A 21362-nucleotide genomic window follows, 5' to 3' on the forward strand; every position below is an offset into this window, starting at 1 on the left:
TTATAAATCACGGACACTGCCAAAGTCGTCTAAAAATCTTCAGTACTTGATTATATCTTGTGTTTTGACTAATGCTAGACGCCAGTTTTCGATAACTACTGAACGTTCTGGACAGAGGGAAATATTTTGCCTGACAAAGAAAAGATATGGTTGGAAGCATGATTAAACTAAGAATATGATGACGTAAGCAAGTACATGGAGTATCAAAAGAACAAACAAACAAAAACATGGGAAATGGTGAGTACAAACTTTGCATGGTCAGGGAACATTCATAAATTGATGATGTCAAAGCCAAAAGCTCACATAATCCTGTACAAAATGACAAAATTGAAAGAATGATGAATGGGCGGTGTGCAACACTGGGCGAAGTGGATGTATGTGCAAGAATGGTTTACAGGAAGGACACATGGAGATAAAACCGGCAGAGGTGCCAGAAGAAGAGCGGCAGGAGGAAAACAACCAGGAACCCGGCCAAAGATGATCGCCAAGGCCGAAAGACGGGATGGAAAACAACAGCCCCCACACACACCGAATCAATCATGGAATCAAACTCTCCTGTGAACTTGCCACACCCCCTGACTCATCACCCATCAAACTCGACCCACACTGGCATGTGCAACTGAATATAAGCTGACCAAAGAACCTTGAATGTTGCCTTTTCTGAATGGAGACTTTGAGCATGGTCACACGAAAGGCCCAGCGCTGTATTGTACTTTCCTGAAAACAGAGCTTTCTTAACAAGAATTGTGATTGAACTCAACCAACCTGTGTAAGTCTAAATTTAGTTTCGGTGTCTTAGCCTTTTCCTAAAACTGAAGAAATAAAACGAGCACGCGGTGAGTAAATTGGATAACAGGTGATTGGCTATGGTTTTTGCCGTGAGGCGCGGATAGCGCACTTCCCAAATTGTGGACCAAATCCAACAAGGCCAAAGAGTCAAGTCGGTCCTGGGAAGCCTGCGAGTCACAGCGTGAGAGCTGTCAAATCACTGTCATCTTCCACTAGGCCGCGGAAGGCAAACCTTTCACAAAACAAAACATTTAGACCTGAGAGTAAGGTCAAGCGGTCCGTATTTACTTTCATTTCTTGAGGGGAAACGCATTTAAAGAATACTTTTAATGTGTCACCACTGGTGCAGTATTCTGCCAATTTTGGAACAATTTATGTTTTTTATCCATATAGTTCAGGTACACAATATCGTGAATGTGACCCAAAATATCAATTCAAGCGTGACATTTGTAATGTCGTGTCAGCAAAACAAGGGCTGCGACTACGCTGAGACACTTAGAACTACAGCACTGTCACAAAACCAGAATTAGCCCAGCCTGAGTTTTCAGTGGCTCAACTCTACATTGTACTTTAGTTTGCTTAATTGCCTTAATTGCTTCTTAGCTGTTAGATGCACTATATTCTCAGTCAAGGCAGACATTTTTGCTCACCCTCTGTAGGAGGCTAAAGACAGAATGAAGAAAGCGGCAACTTAGATCACACAAAAGAAACAACTTTGTGACTTTGCTCTTTGTACTTTTGTAAGCAACCCAAGCTGAGATTCTGCACACGCCTTAAGGGTGTAATAACTAATGCCTCTGCATCACTTCACTTGAAGAAGCTCATCTAGGGAAAATGCTAGCTTTATTGTAGGCATGATTGGAATAAAACACATAAAACAACATTGGCTGAAAGTTGATTTGGTGTTTTTATTTTCTTTCGTAGTACACATTGGAGCCAACGTGTTGTCGCCATCGCTTGCTCTGAATGAATGAATGAATGAATGAATGAATGAGGTGAAGGCCGACCTGGCTGAAATGATGTTGAACAAGCACAAGGACGTGGACGCTGCTTTTCAAAGGAGGAAGACATGCGTTGAAAACAAACTATGGGCACACCATTTTAGAGGCTGAAGGAGGCCTAGGATATTAAGTGAGAGTTTGTCTCATGGCGGGTTTACTTAGAAAATTTGGATTAAAAAAAAAAAACTCAGCCAAGTCATCAGAAAGTATGTACAGTTATGTGTGCCAAGGTCTTTCGAAGACATTGTAGGGAAGTATGTGCGCCACGAAAGCTGTGCGTGTGTCCATACTCGCCACTTTCACTCCCACAAAAGTGCTGCCACAAGCCCCCCCCACCCCATTGGTCTCATTCGGCCATCCGCCGGTAGAAGTAGAGGTACCCCAGGTCCTTGGGAGGTTTCTCGGAGGCGCACACCTTCTGGTCGTTGAAGATGACCCACCTGTCACACACAGGCATATGAAGCCATGATTATTCAAAAAAGAAATACATAAGAATTTATAATATGCTATCAAAATAAAAAGAATTCTGTGGTCTTAAAACAACACTCAAGTGTAATGAATGTCTTTAGAGGCCTTAATTTACGAGCTCATGATTTTTTTATATAACGACACAGCGCCCTCTGCAGGTATTAAGTATAAGAAATTCATTTGAGTCTTTATGATCCATGAATACGCTTTGTCCTCCATAGTCAGGCAATTAGGTGCCCTAGCAGACCAACAATGGTGTACTGATAGTCGATTTTGACGTTTGGCCCCCACGTAGTTCCAGAAGGTCAGGGTTTTTGTTTGCATGGGGCTGCAGGCTGCTAGAATGCGCACGTGGGGAAAAAAAAACGTGCCCACGAGTGAGATCATTTGCGGACACTTACTGCTGATCCTTCTTGATATGACAGACGTAATGGCCGCACATTGTGCTCGTGCCCATGTGGCTGATGAAGGCAAACAGTTCGTATTCTGAACAAGACCACAAGAGAACATCAATCATCATGTCAGGACTTGCCCAAAGAAAAATATTTGGGGGGGGGGTGATTTGCCCCCCCCCAATCACTCACTGCCTGGTCCATCTCTGACGCAAGGCCCCGGCGGAGGCTCCCGAGAGCCCTCGCTCTCGCCGGCTGAGCGTCCTCCTTCAGAAACCTCCATCGACTCCAGGTCATCCAGGTGCGAGAAGATCCAGTCCACGGCCCGCTCCAGAGTATTGCTCTGACAAACACGTGATATTGTACAAATGACTTAACTTCAAGTAGTTTCATTCATTCAACAGAAAAAGGTGTCAACAAGTTGCTGAGTAAAAACTCATTAGTTTGAATTCAGATTGCATTTGCTCAGTATGTCTTGTCTGGATAACACTGTTTATTTTCTACCTTGCGCGGTGGCACGAGTGGCTCGGTGTGCGAGGGTAAGCGCGAGAGACGTGGCTGACGGCAACCTTTGCGTGCGCCAGCGACTGTTTGCCTTACTTTGAAGAAACAACCAAATTGGCACTCCTTTCCCAAACGCGGGGGCATCAGATGACTTGATGAAGCTTCATGTTGTGCGAATGCGAGCCTCTAACCGTCGCTCGAAGCGCTTTGGTGGCTTGCTCTCGGCTGAAGCCCATGGAGACAATGGTTGCCAGGTGCTCCTCAGAGACGCTCTCCATCGTCGGCGTGGTGCCGCCGCTGCAGCCCGGCAGGACCAAGGGGGCGGAGAAGTCTGCGGGCCAATGGAAAAGGAGAGGACAGCACGGCTTGAGCGACGTGCTCGAAAGCGACCGAGCCCCGCCCGCAGACCATTGGCTCGCTCGGCGCACCTGGATCGTCCATGTGGCCCATCACCCAGTTCATGGCTGAGTCAATGCCGGTGTTGCCGGTGTAGTAGACTGCTTTGCGGCACGCCTCCAGAGGGAATCCCATGTCGCAGAGCTGTGACACGGTGGAGTCATCGAGGACCGGCGCTGAGGAATGTTGAAAGGCTGAATTACATTGACGACTTGATTGTTGAGCCAAATCAAATTAAAATGCTGACAAGTTTCCTCATATGGTGGCTGGAGATACTGATTAACTTGACCTCAGAAGGGGTGATACGAAACAATGTGCCAATGTTGTTTTGGGAGCAATTGTGACCATGCCCACTGGTCTCACCCTATGCCTGCATCATACTGCTCCCATGTGTACAAAAGAGACACCAAGAGGAGCAGCACAACGGTCATTGAAGTGAAGTGAAAAATGTGGTCAATACTGTCCATTTTGACTCAATCCAATTGTGTCACTTTGGAAGGGTGAATTAAGTACGATACTGTCGTGCTATCAAAAAACTAATTTTTGGACCACGTGGGGATACACTAGAGCCATTTGCAATCCTTTCCACGAGGAAATGATGATTTGTGATATGAATGGTTCAAGTTGCCACAGGAATTCAACTTGCAAGTAAAGCTACTACTGCAGTATTCAAATATGTAAGGCAGGTATTCTTTGTCGAAAACGGAGTGGATAAAATGTTGGCCACTATTTGGTAGAAATACGACGAATGACACAACAAACCAACCCTCCCTCGCCGACATGATGGAAAAGTGAAGAACTGAAGCAAGATGAGTACGTCAAAGGCAGAAAAGCAAGAAAAAGAGGAAAAGGCGAGCAGTCCCGTATGAGAGACAAGAAGCAGAAATGACAGACTGACACAGCAGTGGGGAGTAGAGAGAGTCGTCCTCCTCGTTGCCATGGGAGCCCAGGATACCTTTAACCTCCGCATCAGGGGTCATGAGTGGGGGCGGGGCCACCTCGGGTAAGAGCTCCTCCCCCCGCCGCTGCCCCGTGGCGCGCAGCGTGCTCAGGTCCAGTGTGTCGGGCACCTCGATGCTCACGTCTGCGCGGAGAATGTCTGTGAGGCGGCTTCCGGGGCTAAGCCACAGCCAACTCAGGAAAAGTGCTCTCTTTGCTCACCCAGTTTCTTGGGGACCCAGTCAAGGCCAAACGTGAACTTCTTAATTTGAATAATCAGGTGGTCAGGGAATGAGGCGAATCGGGTTGTTCTGACACAACAAAAGCAGTCAACTCAGTGTAAACAATCCAATTTGAAGTGCCGCTGTACGCGTACTTGGTGGCGGTGGTCTTGGCCTGCACGGCGGAGCTCCAGAAGTCGGTGAGCAATTCAGGCTCGCTGAGGGCCGCCAAGCAAACCGCAAAGGGGATGTGTGCTCGCACGGGCATGACCGTTGAGTCACCGTTCTCGCGCTGGCGCTCTGCCTCCTGCAGCTCGTCTGTTGGGCGGACGTTAATACAAAATAAAAGATACTTTTGGATTCTGATCACTCGAGTGGTCCTTGTTTTCGCCGTTCTTGCAAGCGGCTACAGAGAGACAAACATGTTTGCACCTGGAAAGCACGCCATCATATTCAAGAGCACCGGCTCACCTATGTTACTGGCCTGCTCCATGGGCACGGGCAGCTGGATGATGTAATCCACCCGCTGCGTGTACTTGGCCTTTTGGGACTGCTGACACACAATCCTCTCCTCCACCAGGAACCTGAAGGCTTCGGACGGGTTGGGCGCCAATCGGCAATTTCTCTACAGTCCAAAGAAAGTCACAAGATAAGAAGGAGGAAAGGAGGGCGGGGGGGACCCCGATGAAATAGTGTCTGGGGTGCTCAAACCTACCTCCACCATGTTTATGAAGTGCAATAAAAACTCCTGAGCATCCTGCTGTCGATTGGTGGAAAACTCCGGGTGGTTCCGGCCAACGAGTGCTTTAAACATTCTCGGCGCTATGCCAATTTGGTAATCCTGGAAGTCAGTGAGAACGCATGAGCAAAACATTATCAGCTGAGACCAAGCCATTTTTGTCATCTTTACCTTGGGCTCGGCTGCACCATTTTCTCCCCCAAGCTCCGGCGCCGGTTTGGAATAGTCTCCCGACAACAGGCTGTAGCCCAGTTTGGCTCTGCGATAGACAACAGATTTTGTCACGGTTAAATTACAGACGTGGCACGGACAAAATCGAGAGATGCTCACACTTGGGTTTTGAAGTCTTGGGTGGGGTCACTCGGGGCCTCGTCTATTATCTTGTCGATGTTGGACACATACCTGGAACGGAATAGCTTTGCAAAGTTATCCGCTTGCCACTGCGGATTGCCTATGCGCAGCTGTTGTGCTTTGAACGTAAACACGGCTCAGTGCAGCTCTAAAGCAAACGTTCAGCTTCATTTTCACTCAAGGACAGATACGAACTTGCTGTGGAAGTCTGGAACGGTGAAGAGCACTTGCATGACGGAGTTGAGGTAGCAGCTGTTGCCCAGGTTCTTCATGCCGGTCAGGCCGGGCCCGTACAGCGGACGCAGGGCGGTGCCGGACTCTTGGATCACCTCCCACTCCCCGACGCGCTGGTTCACGGCAATCTCCAGCTCCGTCATGGTCCGCTCAGTCTGGAAAAGGCCTCACGCGAGTGGGAACAGCGTCGCTAAGGCCACATGCCGAGTGCACTTTTACCTTCTCCATGGTCATCATATTGATGCCAAAGTGGGAAAGGTGCTCTGGTAACTTGGAGTCCAGCACCATGTCGTCCTCGTCGTAAGAATAAACATCTGGAGATGGAAACTGACCAGGTGAATTGAATTCTTTCGACTGGGCGTGGTGGTCTCACCAGCTCCGTCCGGGGTGATGGTCCCCAGTTTGACGGCGAGCGGGTATCCTGTCTCCTGAAAGTAGAGCAGGGCGTGGTTGTTTCCCCCCGAGCCGTCGTAGTATCTGCGACCGCAGAGAATCTTGCCGTCCGTCAGGTTCATCCAGAGATTCTCCTGGAGGCCGCACACTTCGCAGCGCCAGCCACTATCGCACCGAGGGACACTCATGATGACGGGCAACTGAGCGAAGGAGGCTGGCGGCGGCAATGTCAAGGCTCACCTGGGTGGAATCTTGACTCCGTTGTCAAGCTGCTTGAGGTCGGCGGCGTATCGCGACTCCTGTCTCACTTCGCCATCCCACTGTTGGACTTGCAAGGTGTGAGACACGGAGTCAGCGGCGATGATGCCTGTCATTGACAGGGATACCTTTGCAGGGCGCAGGGAAAAAGAGCAGATGAGCTAACAAAAGTCAAGTTGACTTAAATTCATTCCCTAATCAAGCTCTGCTGACACGTACGGCAATGCCACCTCACATCCTTCAAATTGAGATAAGCGGAAAAATGTCAAGCGACTGCTGAGCCAGGGCGCGGCCACAAGAAATGCCAACCCGCACGCACAAAACACATTAAGAGCAGCTCACAATAGCTCACCCGCTCTTTAACAACGTCGGGCATGGCTCCAAGTTCCTCCGATGTGACTTCCTGTCTTTCAGGAAAGATGACAACCTTGTAGTCCTCCTCATAGTGCTCCTGCTCCACATCGAACCCACCTTCGATGCCTGGGAAAATATGATGATCGATAAGCTGAAGATCAAAATACGCTGTGCGTCAACATGTATTTACAACAGCACCTTGAAAATCCACCAAAATTTAGGGGGGGAGGCAATGTACTTTAAAATTTAGTAAAAATGTTGTCATAAAGCGTCACATACGTCAACATGGCTGCCTGCGTACCTCACAAGAATGAACTGCATGCTTTGCTTTTGCCATTGGCTTTTCGGAAACGTGTAAGAGATGAATATTGATTTTATTAAGTGAGGTTTGATGCCAGTATTGGTTTTGTATTGCTGGGTTTCCATTTCCCGAATTCCAATTCCAATAGATTGGCCAGTAATGATCAAGTTTAGGCATTCCATCTTTGGTTTCTGGTTCAAGCTTAACTGTTGCGTACGCAATTATTTAGCCATAACCAGAAAATGGATGGATAGTATGAAATTTAAGAGGTGGCACCTGATGTTTTTGCAGTTGAGTGTGAATCTGCATTGTTGTCGGGGTTTTTTCCTCGGGTAATATGACATTGATCCCACATTTTGTCAACCTTCAAAGTATGACTCTACTTTATACCAAAGATGCTCCCGTGTTTCACCTATTGCCAATCTGGTGGGCTTCTTCTTGGGTGGGTGTCCAGATCCAGAATTATTTTCATCTTCTTTCTGGCAGAGAAAAGAAAAGGCTGACAATTGTGTCACTCGTACAGAAACAGGCACGTGAGGACACGAAATGTGTGTCTACCTTGGTGGTCTTACGAGTCTTTGTGATGTGCAAGTAAGCCCTCTGGCCGGTCCGGGCGTAATGCTTGTCCACATACTGACTTCCGAATCCCAGGAAGCTGTTCATACACACGTATAGGCCTCCCTCGCTTTCCTGGGAAATAAAATCCAGACATTTTATTAGACACTTGAAACATCTCCTCCCGCATCACCAATAGACGTTGAGAAGAAGTTGGCAGCGATGTTGATAACTTCACATGTCAGTCAATCGGTCACAATGTAAACTAGCGAGAAAACTCCAAATATGTCATGTTAATGTTTTCAAGTGGAATATACTGACAACAAAAAAAGCAGAAAAGCTTGAACATGAGATTTTAACTCACGGAATTCCGGCTGCAAGCTAACATGCTAAGGCAGCTAAGTTACAACATTACGTTTAAGGCGCTCCATTAGCTTAGCTTAACGTTCGCTGGCTAGTTTAAGGGGCATTTGAAGTAAATGAAGCACGACAGTTGTGTTTAACATTCCGTTCTGATGAAACAAAACAGAGACGACAGGCAGCGTGGAACGATCGCCGTTCCCCTCGCTTGGAAAACGAACAGAAAGAAAGAGAACGAGAGGCTGTTGCTCACCGGAGAGGAAAATGACAAGGCGCATTCATCTTTGTGGACGCGGTCCCCAGGCTTCGGCACCCGAATTGTGGACAAAACCGACATCAAAACCTCGCTGACGTCCGACATGACAAGCTAGCTGGTGCCGATGTTCGGAAAGTAAGCGTGAGTCCACCGGCTCGAAGTGAGAGTTCGTCGCAAGAGCCCGTCAAACGCTGCGTATAGTTGGCTTGAATGAACCATGAGACGACGATGCCGCCTTGTGTTGTGGGAAGGCCGTGAACACAGCAGATACTACCGTAACTGCTACAATACACGCAACCTCCTCCAAAACAAATACCCTGTTTTTAAAGATTAAACGCTCATATATTTCTGTCCATATGGATAGAAGACACATTCTCAAGACTCTTTCGTTTTAATAAAACGGTGACACCTGTGCTCAATGTTAGCGGCTACTCTTATACTGCGTAACAGAGAGTTCAAAAAGTCTCTTGATTGCATTGTGGGATAGTTACGGTATAAGTATCACCGTAACTACTGCAATATCAGCCACTACCTTCAATTGAGAGGCGTATGTAGTTTTGAAGTCAGTTTTGCGCATATTTTCTTATCCCTAATCCCTTTCAACATGAAACAACTCTACGTGTAGTAGTTACTAGTACACTGTGCAAATGAGAAAGTTGAAAACAAGAGTTGGTTCAGTTTTGTGATGGTTACGAAAATAGAACGAACACGCACAAACCGAGAACCTCTTGAGTGGGGTCCAGTTTTTTATATATATTTTATTTTAATCCTAAAAATCCTGAGCATGCGATGAAGACCGTTGAGTTTAAATTGTTAGCGGTTTAGCGCCTCCTAGATGCCTGCTTTTCTTTTCTTTTCTTTTCTTTTCTTTTCTTTTCTTTTCTTTTCTTTTCTTTTCTTCTTTTTATTAGTTTCCTGCCGGCAACGTTGCAGCCAGCGGCTATGCGTCACATCAACAGAGTTGCCTATCAGCTGCTCGCACTGGCACCACGGCCAGGCAAATAGCGGACGAAGGAGAGGCTGGCTGAGTCAGGCTGGTGAGCAGGCGAGCTGGCAGGCGTGCAGGCAGGCGTGCAGGCAGGCGTGCAGGCAGGCGTGCAGGCAGGCAGGCGTGCAGGCAGGCGGGCAGGCAGGCAGGCAGGCAGGCAGGCAGGCAGGCAGGCAGGCAGGCAGGCAGGCAGGCAGGCAGGCAGGCAGGCAGGCAGGCAGGCAGGCAGGCAGGCAGGCAGGCAGGCAGGCAGGCAGGCAGGCATACGGCGACGCCTCCCACCCCCACCCCGAGCGAGCAAACCCTCCCCGCCCTTACTGACACTGACGGCCACCAATTCCGGATGGGTGCGACTCTGTCGTCGCCGTCGCCTTGCAGTCGGCCAGCCAGCAGCTCCTCGTGAGGCCGAGACAAGCCCAGCGAAGACGACGAGCCCAGGCGCATATGTTGTAAGTTTACTTGCTTGCTTTTTTTTTTTTTTTTGCTTGCTTGCTTCCTCCTCTTCTCACTCTCTTTCTCTCTGGGCCCTCTTGAAAAGCTCTTCCTGTTTTCATCGCGTTTCTTGTCATGTCGTCATAAGTGTGTGTGTGTGTGTGTGTGTGTATGTGTGTGCGTGCGTGCGTGCGTGCATGCATGTGTGTGTGTGTGTGTGTGCGTGTTTGTGGGTGTGGTGGTGGTGGTAGTGGGGGAGGGGGTGGGGGTGTCACGTGAGCGTGTGTTGAGACATTCGAATTTTCAGAAGAGGAAAGATGATTTCATAGTTTGGCAAGAGGGAACAACAAGTGTCCGTCAAAACACGATAGTTGGGGGGCCTTGAGATATGAGTGGACTCATTTGCGAGTTTGGCACATACGAGCCGTCAAACTAACATTGATGAACCCGTGGGTGAACACTTCAACACGTTTCCCATCTTTTGCATGAAAAAAAAAAACAGGATCAAAATGGGTCATTGTGAGCAAATTGGAGTCTGAGAGCATATTTCCTGTGGCCGAAGCAGCAAAAACGTGCGTGGCAATCGGTCGAGCGTTTCCGTGCACATTCGCCACTTGCACTGCTGTGGGACCTTGTGGCAGCCATGGAGGGTTGAAGGCGTGAGAACCGCTCCATAATGGAGCGCTATATCGCATGCGCGCTTCAGACCCAATGTGAAATATCGCGTCCGAACGTCGTTTGTATTTTGATCTTGTTCATTCGGACGTTGACTTACTCACTAGTTTTTGCTTCCAGTCTTGATGTGGCAATTTAAAGACAGTTTGCATTTTTCCTCCCTTCACAAGAGTGCAATGCTGACGCTATGCTCTCAATATGACACGTCGCGAGTACACGTTGAGTCACCCGGGGGCTGTTTGCCCCCAATGAATAACGGCCATTCACGGACGGACGGAGAGCTGGGCCAGCCTGGAACGAGCTCTAAACGTGTGTATCTGACGTGCATGTGTTGTGTGTTTTTGTGTGTTGAGCTGCTGCGCTGGGCGGCATGCTGCCCCGCCACACGCCAGCAGGCGGCTACGACCTGCCGGGCTCCAGCGCTGTGCCACTCCTCGCTTACCGGCCTCTGTGCGCTCGGCCGCAGGTGCAGGTGAGCTCCAAGTAAACACGATGCACACACGCAAGCTGATGATAGGCAAACCCAAAGGTTTGGATCGACAAGGAAGCTTTTCTTATGGGGAACGAAAGAAGCGTATTGCACAAGACAAACTGAGGAATGAGCTAAAAGGAGGTTTGCGTTGGTTGAGAAATGTGCAAGTCATCCCGAATTGGGGGAACCCCACGTTTGCCGCCCCGGATTCGGATGCTCGGTCTACAAAATGGCATCCAGAGGCCCCGTTGAGGCCTAAATGTTGAAAGTGGCAATGGCTTTTCCCCAGGCAGGCCAGCCTCCAAGCTGCCGTCCTTTTTCTCGCCATCTCGTCTCTGACGCGGTGCTGAATAATCAACGTGGCGGCCGTGGGCGTCGTCGCTTCACTGCGGCATCCGCTTTCACGCTGCCGCCCGGCAAACGGAATCTGATACAGCCCGACATTTTGTAGCTCTTTATCTGTGTCTTGGTGCTAACTTTGATCCAAGGGATTCCAATTCCATTTCTGTATTTATTCTGAGTCGGGCCTCCTTGGGATGTGTTTGTGATGCGAGCCCCGTCTGGACAGTGGCCATTGTTTTTAGTTTTAGCGTTGGCTTCATTCGACATTGTTGGCATTGCAGTGCGAGAGACGAGTTACCAGTGTCCAAATCTCCTTGTGGTAAAAGACAAAGGGAAGGAGCGAAGGTTTGGCAATCATTGCTTGTGAACTCCTTGTCAAGGACTTGAGGCTAACAAGGACAAGGCTAACAATTAGCATCAAGGTGGCCGCGTGCCCCGCCTCCACCTCATGTTTGTTTGCACTAACGGCCTGTTTGTTGAAATAGCGTCATGGGACTAACTGGTTTCTCACAGTGCACACAAACACAAAGAAGGGAAAAAATAGGGCACTGGAGGAAGACGAGAGGGGCTATTGTTCTGGACATAAGCCCCTGGGCTTTGTGGGCACGCGCACTCCACTGCTTCCCGCCAGCAAATGAAAGACAAAAAGTGGCTAATTGCATATGAATTGAGGAGAAAACGTGCCTAAGTCAGGCAGCAATTAGCATTAGCCGTATGTCGATGGCCTTGACTCGGCCAGCCCCTCGGGCCTCTCTGGCGTTGCTGAGCCAACGCTCGGTCTTGACTCGCCACGAGCAGCCAGCCGGCCAGCTTTGTCTCTGTGGGCAAAAAGTGGTCCCGTGCTAATTCAGAAGCCCCTTGCGGCGTTTCTGCCACAAAGGCCTATGGAAAGAAACTTGGCTGGGCTTGACGTGCCACTCATGTTTTTCTGGCTCAGGTGGAGTCGTCGCCCATGAAGACAACGTGGTACTGTCCTCTGGATGCGGTGAGAACGCCGACCGCTCTTTTAGCTGCTGTAAAGAAAACTAAAACGCTAGATGATAAATATTCATCTTGCAATACCAATCAAAACCAGCAGTTATGTGCGTTCCGCAACGAGCAGCATTAACATGTGTGCGTGTCTTGTGCGTGCAGTCCACAGTCGCGGAGGAGGAAGAGGATGGACTCATCTACACGGTGGTGGTCAAACAAGTGGCTGGCTCGCCCACGGTAAGAGACAGCGTGTGTATACTGCAGATATCTGCATGGGAGAGCCTTTTCGTTGTGGTTTGGAAGTGGAACAGCGTTGTAAACGTGAGAAAAAAACGTCTGCGTGCGTGAGTGCGTGCATTCCGTGAACTGGGTAAAAGCCTTTCAGTTGTGTGTGTGAGCAAAGTCTGAGTGTGTGAGAGCATTATACTCCTGTGAGAAGTAATTGGTGTGTTGTTTTGGTTTGTCCTTGCGTTTGCAGTCGTGCGTTTCCCGCAGCAAGTATGTGAAGGCAGGCACGGAAGAGAAGCTGACGCTACACCTGCTGCACTCTTTCGCGCTGGGTGACCCGTGCTTTGTCGCCATCTTCCTGGCGACCTATCGCTCTTTCAGCACCACGCAGAAAGTGTTGGATGTGCTCACTGACAGGTAGGGCTCCCGTTTCCGTGGCCGCACCAGACGTTGCCTCACCTGACATTTGCTCGGGCAGGTTGGAGCGGCCGCCCAGCCACGCTGACGACGGACAGCCCAGACAATCCTTCAACAGGTCGCCGCGCATTTCACGCCATAAAGAGTTTCGATCAACGCCTTGATTTACGAGTCGAAATGGTCTGTGACCCCGCTCGTATTTAAACCAAGCGACGGCAGCATTTGGTTGCGTTCTGCCTTCCAAGACACTCGACAGCGTATCCCTCGCGATAAACGGGGGTTGACTGCATTCTGTTCGTGGCCAAGGCAATTGAACAAAGCTCTCTGGCAGAGTCAATTTGGTCATTTGGTGAAGGCAAAGTGCTTGCAAAAGTGTCCCTAATGTTGTGACCTGCACCGCAGAGCCGTGCGCTCGGTGTTTGGCGCGTGGCTGTCCGAGTACCCCGAGGACTTCCGCGGCCTCCAGGAGCCTTCGCGCCTCCTGCGATTGGCGCCACTTCTTCCTGGAGACTCACCGTCCGCCGCTGACCTTCGCGCTTGCGTTCTCCGCCTGGCCGAGGAGCTCAGTGAGAAAGCCTTGCTGCCCGACGATGCATATCCAGGTTGAGCCTCAGCCCTACCCCCACCCCAATATCCATCCATCCATCCATTGTCTGTACCGCTTGTCCCCACGGGGTCATGGGCGTGCTGGAGCCTATCCCAACAGTCATGGGGCAGTAGGCGGGGGACACCCTGAACCGGTTGCCAGCCAATCGCACGGCACATAGAGCCGAACAACCATCCGCACTCCACTCACACCTGGGGCAATTTGGAGTGCTCAATCGGCCTACCAACCATGTTTTGGGGATGTGGGAGAAAACCGGAGTGCCTGGAGAAAACCCACACGGGGCACGGGGTAAACATGCAAACTCCACACAGGGATTGCCGGAAGTAAAATCAAACCCGCATCCTCCTAATTGTGAGGCGGACGTGCTAACCGGTGCCGCTCCTCCCCAAATAATGCAGAATTAAAAAATAGAGGCCGATCAAAGTTAGATACTACACGACAAAGTATTTTCAAGCAGTCCAAATGTTATGCCTGTAAAGAAGTGATTTATCATTTTTTTAATCCATCCGTAGCCTCTCACGCGGGTCAGACCCTGACAGCAAACATTTTTTGTCCCTGGGGCAGAGGTGAACGTCGCCAGCAGCCCGTCGTCTCGGGATACACGTCAGTTCCAGGCTGCCGCCATTCTGGGCTTCCCCACGGCCGTCGTGGCCGAGCAGCTCACCCGCATTGAAACAGTGAGAGAAAATGTCTGCCTTGCCGTCTCTCGCTTTTGCGTCACCACTTCCGTGGGCTTTGCGCCGTCGGTCTTCATTTGGGATTCTGGAGAAAATGGTTAGACTTGGCGCAACTCACCTGTGCCAAACGTGTCCGCATGCGTGTAGGATCTGTTCGTGCGCCTGGTGCCGTACCACTGCCTGGGCTCGCTGTGGTCGCAGCGCGACAAGAAAGGCCACGAGGGCGCGTGCTGGTCCGTTCGGGCCACCGTTCGCCAGTTCAACTGTCTGGCCAACGCTGTGCTGTTCTCATGCCTGAGCGGCAGTGCTGGCACACGGAGGCCGGCCAGGCTGCTGGAGAAGTGGATCGCCGTGGCCCAGGTGAGCGCTGGTGCCAACCGGCTTCAGCGCACGGCTCGCCTGTTGTAGCTCTGCCTTGCATTTGCACCTCACGCTCACTTTATTAAGGCGTGTCGCGGCAAGAAGAACTTCTCTTCGCTGTATGCCATCGTGTCGGCCCTGCAGAGCAACCCCATGCACCGCTTGAGGAGGACGTGGCAGGACACCGACAGGTACGGACGTGCGCCTTGACTCTTTTGACTGCATGTGCTTCAGCTCATAATGTGATGTCAAATTGTTGTGCGTGCGACTGTTTGTTTTCCAGGGAGATGATGAAGAAGTATGAGGATCTGTGCGAGATCTTCTCAGACAAGGACAACTACTCGCAGAGCCGAGAGTTGCTTAAGGAGGTGATGTGAGAAAAAAAATCCTCTGCGTGGAATGACAAATATTTGCGCTGTACAGATGAGCTGAGAGCAGTTGAGACGTCTCACTGGACAATGTATCCTTTTGTCTGTCTGTGTGTGTTTATACCGTCCCTAGGTGGCCAAGGTGGGCACATTATAAGGAGCAGGATGGCCTCCCAAAACGCTTGCATTCTTATGTTTTTGCTGTGAGAAGTTGTCAGCGAGTGTACTATGACGCTTTTTTTTGGGGGGGGGGGGCTTGAATCGAGGAATTCAGGGTATTTGCCTTTGTTTTATCAGGAAAATCGTTTTTTTAAATCATGCCAGCGTCGTGAGTACCAAATGTACCAAATAGCAATTTGCCACTGAATTAATTTTTTCCCCTTTTTGTGTCGAACGTAGGAAGGCACATCCAAGTTTGCCAACCTGGACGAGCACATCACCAGCAAGCGTGATACCGAGGTGAGCCCAATTCATATCAAATAGCACTTGGGAAAAAAGTAAGGAACCCAATGCGGGATATAGGCCAACCTTTGGGGTTGAGTTGTTTGAGCCCAAGTAAGGGAACCTGATTTGGAGCCAAGATCAGCGCAAAGCTCGCAAAAGCAAAAACGTGCTGGTTTGTAAAGCAGACGGTGTAATGGTCTTGCTGACTTTCTTGTCAGTGGGGCGCGTGCCAGGGCACGGTGCCCTACCTGGGCCAGTTCCTGACCGACCTGACCATGCTGGACACCGCTGTCAAGGATCGGCTGGAGGTCAGTGCGTCGCTGCTTTTGCATGCTTTGCCCGCCTCTTTGCTGACCCGTGTGGTCCCGTTGCAGAACGGCTACATCAACTTTGACAAGCGCCGACGGGTGAGTGAACGCGTACTTAGCCAATCTGAGACACTGAGGCCGCGCCCATAATGAGAGACTTTAGGAGCCAGCCACTCTGCCAGCGCGGTCGCAATCTCACGCTCTTTGCGCGCTTCGATCCTCTTTACCTGGATTCCTTTGTTGCTCCTCTTTGACAGGAATTTGAGGTTCTAGCTCAAATCCGGCTGCTGCAGTCGTCGTGTAAAAACTGCTCCTTGGTACCGGATGAGGCCTTCATGCGCTGGTACCGCAGCGTTCCCACGCTAAGCGACCAGGAAAGGTAAACTATGTTCAGCAATGACAACAACCCCGCTATGACGCCCCTTTATTTCAGAAAAAGGAGACGGCCACTCGTGCATGTTTAGTTACAGACTATCCAATGAGATCGAAGCACCTTGCGAAGCGGTGCCACAAGCCTGCGGCGGCCTGCCGACCGTCGTCATCACGCAGTGCCCCAAGTAAGTCCGCCTGGCCGAAGTCCCGCCTGTCTTGCCATGCTCTGACACTTGCTTGTGTCCAGCTTCAGCGTCTCCGTGAGCGGCCCGGCCGACGCTCCCTCGGACTCGTCCTGGCCCGTCAACAGCCTGCTCTCCAAACTCACCAAGGTGAGCGCGGGCCTCCTTTTGCCAGCGAGCCGAGCATGCGTCCGCGCAGTCGCCTCCTCGAGGCGGGTCACAGTTGCGTCCTCGGACGATCCTCAACTTTTGGAGGTTTGCGTTGGGCTTTTCTAAAAATATAATTTGGATCCACAAATTGGATTTTCAAATACGTAGCTACAAAATATGTGAGTTTTGACCCCCAAAGTCCCCCAAAGGTAGATATTTTGGAGGCAAATTGATAAAATAAAGTCACAAGTTATGGTGGATCGACGTTTTTTTTCTTTTTTTTTGAGCACATGAGATCTCCGTCAGTGTCGTGTCTGGATGTGGACACGTCGCCGCCGCTGGCCATCAACGGCTCGGCGGCCTCGCGGTTGGTTCCAGGGACTCCTCCCAAATCCCACCGCCGCTCCGCCTCCTGTGGCAACAACCAGCCTGTCGCCGGCAGCAGGGGTCAGAGTTCGGGCCCTGACATGCGCATTATCAAGATCCGCATGGACCTGCAAGATGGCAACTTGTACCGCAGCATCCTGGTCGGTGGAGCGCAGCGATTGATTGCCACGGTGGCACTGTTGGAATTGTAGTCCGACTTTGTTCATCCTCAGGTGACGAGCGGCGACAAGACGCCGGCCGCCATCGGCATGGCACTGGAGAAGCACAATCAGGACCCGGTGCGGGCGTCGGCATACGAGCTGGTTCAACTTCTGCCCGAAGGGAAAGGTGCACCGCAGCTCAGACCCGTCCCCCAGGGGCGTGTTTTGGGAGCATACAATGTGCTTTGAGCTCAAGCTGTGTAAAAGCTTAATTTAGACACAAGTAGTGCTTTGCTGCCATCAACAGGCAATCAGAAATCTCCTCTAGGTTCTCAATTATTACCAGCCAATCTCCTGCCGCTTTCTTGTCCTCCTTCCGAGTACAAGCTGAAAATTCCTCAAAGATGCCCAAAAGGTTTTGGTTGTTTTTTCACCACCAAAACATTTATCAAATCGAATTGATTGCTTTTATACTTCTGAGTTTGTCAGACTCGCCCATGTTTGACTTGGAGTCAAGTCCAGACTAGAGAGACGCCTTGACAAGTTTTTCCATGTGTGAGTTACGTGATGACGACTTTTTATTTGCGAAGCCAGCCGTCCATGTCTTGCCGCTATCCAAGTCGAGGACTCTTAACTTTTGAGTGTTGCGGCACAGTTGTTGACTTTGTGTTTGTTTCCTTAGAGTTGCTGATCCCGGCCACGGGCAATGTTTTTTATGCCATGACGCCGTCCAGCGTGGACTTCCTGCTGAGGCGCAAAGCTGGCAACACGCCTGCAGGCCAATTGGAGCGCAGCGCCGCCGCCACGTATCCTCGAATCAAGTCCAAGGGAAGGAGATTGGCCCGAACTCTCTTTTGACGCCACACCGTCGCAAGCCACTTTCATTTCAGTCTTTTTGGCTTTGTCAATTTATTCCCTGCCCAATATTTTAGGATCTACTTTGTATTTCTTGTTTCTGTTTTTAAAACAACCAAATATTTTACAGCTTCCACTGAATGTACTGTATTTATTTATTTCATTGTTTTTAAATATTTGAGTTTATTTCTCTTTCGCTTGGGTTTTTGTTTAGTGGGTGGGGGAGTAACTGTTTAATTTTTCTAAGGTAGATGTTAAAGCATTTGTCTTTCATTTTGCCACAGCTCCTACCAAATCTTTTTTAAGTTAGTTTTACATTTTAAGTTGCATTTCAAGATTCAAGATTCAAGAGTTTTTTATTCGCCATGTTTGAGCGTGCCAAACAAGGAATTTGACTTCGGTAAATCACAGCCTCTGTTCAACATTTAGGTGACTAACAACAACACTCAGCACATGTGAAGAACGAAAGATATTCTCAAACATCCCCAGATCTTAAACTCCCAAGAGGGCAAGGGAAAACTCAAAACTCCAGCTATGGGAAATGAGAAACCTTGAGAAAAGTCCACAGATGGGAGGGTCCCTCTTCTAGGATGACCAGGCTGCAATGGATGCAGAGAGGACACATAGTACAAACAGTGTAAACAGAAAAGGTGTGGAAAGCAGGATGTTATTGCACAGTAATGACTCTGAGACTCTAAGAGTGGTGTGAGTTCATCAGAGCGACAGCCTGGGGGAAGAAGCTGTCTCTGTGTCTGCTGGTTTTAGTGTACAGAGCTCTATAACGGCGTCCGGAGGGGAGTAGTTCAAACAGGCTGCAACCTGGGTGCGAAGGGTCTGTTGAGATGTTACTTGCACGTTTCCTGGTCCTGGTCAGGTACAAGTCTTGAATAGATGGGAGGTTGATTCCAATTATCTTTTCTGCAGTCCTTATTGTCCGTTGCAGTCTGTGCTTGTCTTGTTTGGAGGCCGATCCAAACCAGACAGTGATGGAGGTGCAGAGGACAGACTGGATGATGGCAGTGTAGAAGGTCTATTTGTGTGTATCTAATGGCTTATTTTAAACTATGATTTCCAAATTGTGTCTTTCAAAGAGATTATTTGCAAATTCTTGGAGATTTGTTTGGATTTAACTCAAAATGTCATTTTTCCTACACGCTCACAAAGTATCCTTTTTTTTTTGACTGGGTTGCTTTCCAAATTGTTTGCTAAATTGAATATTTTCAATTGGTGCTTTCTGTCAGGGGTGTCAAACTCCAGTCCGCGGGGGCTCCTGCGGAACGTGAGGATGAATGATCATTTGAATCAGTATGTTTAACAAGGTAAACTTGAGAAACATGCAGGGATGCGACACCCAATGACTGGAGTTTAACACCTGTGCTCCACATGAAGTTTTTTGCTTTGTTTTGATGGTGTTGGAAATGTCCCGCAGTCACTTGTAACGCATACTTGGCCTTTTATCACGGCTGTGTCGTGCGACAGGGCAAAGTGCCACATTTGGTGAGGCCAAGAGTAGCTGACTGGAGGCCACAGTGGCGCCAGTGAGCTCATTGTCTGTTACTGCATAAAAACATGTCTGCTTTTGGGTGCCTTTCTGTACAAAGTGCACCCCCCTGTTAGTATTTCCAATAAATGTCCTATTTTTGCACAGGCAAATGGTGAACTGTAGCTTTTTTGGATCATTAATTTGAATGTATACGTATTTTTCGGACTAAAAGTCGCTCCGGAGTACAAGTCGTATCAGTCATAAAATGCACAATACAGTGAAAAAAAAACCCCATAAGTCGCACCAGACTATAGGTCGCATTTTGGGGGAAATTTATTTGACAAAATCCAACACCAAAAACAGACATGAACCAGCTACAACAGGCTAACGATACGATATGCTAACGTGACATAAACACAACAAGAAGCTGAGAACGGGCATGATGTAACATTAAAAGTTATTCAAATAACCATAACATAAATAACACGTTTATCAAACCATCTGTGTCACTCCAAATCATTAAAGCCATCGATCGCGTTTGTCCTCCTTTATGTAAACAAGTCCGACGTCAGCGGCGCGTTGCGGTTCAAATTTTTCCACAGGCCCATATAACAATATATAAACTATGTATGAAATAACAATAATATAAACAACAATTTTATCAAACCAATCTTCGTCTTGTGTCACTTAAAAACAAAACACACGCGCACACACACACACATCCACACACACGCACACACACACACACGCACACACACACACACGCACACATACACACACACGCACACGCACACACACACACACACACACACACACACACACGCACACACACACGCACACGCACAGACACGCACACACACGCACACACACACACACACACACACACACACACACACACACACACACACACACACACACACACAGCTGTTGACGCCGCAAAGACTACGTGCGCCGCTGACGTCAGACGAGATATATCAAATAAATGTAATATAAAGAACAATTTTAACAAACCATCCGTGACTCTCTAAATCAGGGGTGGGCAATTCTGGTCCTCGAGGGCAGGTGTTGTGCTCGTACGGCGTCGTACGGCTTCAGCACTATGTTGTTTTCAATAAAAACATGAAGAACTCACGTTTGCGTCAGTCAATTTTAATTTTTATAAAGGATTATTCTCATTTGATCTTTTTAAATTCATCCGCGTTCTGCCGTTGAAGCGGGGTGCATTCAAAGACCAGCCGTACAGACGGAACACTCATTCACTTCACCAAAAAGCAACAATATAATTACGTGAGCTCTTTGCATAAACCTCGATGCAAAGAAGCTCCTCTTTTTGGGTACCGTTACATGCTACAAGGAGTATATATTACAAAACTTAGTTGTGATCATCATTCATCCATCCATTCTATTACTCAGGTATTTTCAAAGCAAATTAATATCCATCCATCCATCCATGCATCCACTTTCCGTACCACTTAGTCCCCACAGGGGTCGCGGGCGTGCTGGAGCCTATCCCAGCCGTCATCGGGCAGTAGGCGGGGGACACCCTGAATCGGTTGCCAGCCAATCGCAGGGCACACAGAGACAAACAACCATTCGCACTCGCACTCACACCTAGGGACAATTTGGAGCAGGGGTCACCAACACGTTGCCCGCGGGCACCAGGTCGCCCGTGAGGACCGCACGAGTCGCCCGCAGGACTGTTCTAAAATTAGCTCAAATAGCGGCACTTGTCACTAAGCTGCATCTATTTATTTTGCAGTTGTTAGGTTACGGATTCTAGTTATTGATCTGACTCCAAATTGCGATCAACACTTAACACATAAATTGCTATGTCCTAATCCACACACTGGCGCACCTAACAATTTTGCGAGTTCGTTCTGTCAAAGAGAAGACCAGTAGATCAATCAGACCAAATTTACCAATTATTTATTCCTGACAAAGCGCACTAATACAGGCCTGGGTCCCGGGTCCCTCACACTAAAACTCGTGCGT

The 21362-nt window shown here is 49.2% G+C and overlaps 2 protein-coding genes across 12 annotated transcripts; one reads left to right on the top strand and one right to left on the bottom strand.

Moving 5' to 3' along the window:
* Positions 1 to 1677: 1677 nt before the first annotated feature.
* usp5 (ubiquitin specific peptidase 5 (isopeptidase T)) lies at positions 1678 to 10080 on the bottom strand. Of its 8 annotated transcripts, none has more exons than XM_088386857.1 (20): positions 9818 to 10076; positions 7899 to 8030; positions 7753 to 7819; positions 7038 to 7165; positions 6668 to 6813; positions 6408 to 6592; positions 6254 to 6348; positions 5996 to 6189; positions 5780 to 5851; positions 5621 to 5708; positions 5426 to 5551; positions 5182 to 5335; positions 4866 to 5028; positions 4712 to 4800; positions 4449 to 4634; positions 3583 to 3726; positions 3346 to 3485; positions 2843 to 2993; positions 2660 to 2744; positions 1678 to 2230 (listed from the first exon to the last, which is right to left on the bottom strand). In XM_088386857.1, the coding sequence occupies exons 1-20, from the start codon at positions 9941 to 9943 to the stop codon at positions 2137 to 2139; spliced, it is 2565 nt and encodes an 854-aa protein (XP_088242983.1). In that variant the 5' UTR covers positions 9944 to 10076; the 3' UTR covers positions 1678 to 2136. The 8 variants fall into 8 exon arrangements, with proteins under 8 accessions (XP_088242983.1, XP_088242984.1, XP_088242986.1 ...); XM_088386858.1 differs by lacking the exon at positions 9818 to 10076 and adding an exon at positions 8509 to 9014; XM_088386860.1 differs by lacking the exon at positions 9818 to 10076 and adding an exon at positions 8509 to 9006 and having other exon boundaries at positions 4506 to 4634.
* rgl2 (ral guanine nucleotide dissociation stimulator-like 2) lies at positions 9802 to 19540 on the top strand. Of its 4 annotated transcripts, none has more exons than XR_015860812.1 (20): positions 9802 to 9948; positions 10960 to 11078; positions 12358 to 12405; positions 12555 to 12629; positions 12871 to 13037; positions 13099 to 13155; positions 13440 to 13639; positions 14209 to 14321; positions 14469 to 14681; positions 14769 to 14872; positions 14965 to 15049; positions 15449 to 15508; positions 15712 to 15801; positions 15868 to 15900; positions 16059 to 16180; positions 16266 to 16358; positions 16421 to 16505; positions 16793 to 17032; positions 17105 to 17587; positions 17715 to 17860. XR_015860812.1 is itself a non-coding variant. In XM_088386862.1 (20 exons), exons 2-20 carry the CDS (start codon positions 10977 to 10979, stop codon positions 17888 to 17890), a joined length of 2178 nt encoding a protein of 725 aa, XP_088242988.1. In that variant the 5' UTR covers positions 9802 to 9948; positions 10960 to 10976; the 3' UTR covers positions 17891 to 19540. The 4 variants fall into 4 exon arrangements, 3 of the variants coding, with proteins under 3 accessions (XP_088242988.1, XP_088242989.1, XP_088242990.1); XM_088386862.1 differs by having other exon boundaries at positions 17105 to 17219; positions 17715 to 19540; XM_088386863.1 differs by lacking the exon at positions 12358 to 12405 and having other exon boundaries at positions 17105 to 17219; positions 17715 to 19540.
* Positions 19541 to 21362: the final 1822 nt, after the last annotated feature.

This window comes from Syngnathus floridae, chromosome 10 (genome assembly GCF_059516105.1).
Source record: "Syngnathus floridae isolate MCC-2025c chromosome 10, RoL_Sflo_1.0, whole genome shotgun sequence".
In the NCBI taxonomy this organism is placed as follows: Eukaryota; Metazoa; Chordata; class Actinopteri; order Syngnathiformes; family Syngnathidae; genus Syngnathus; species Syngnathus floridae.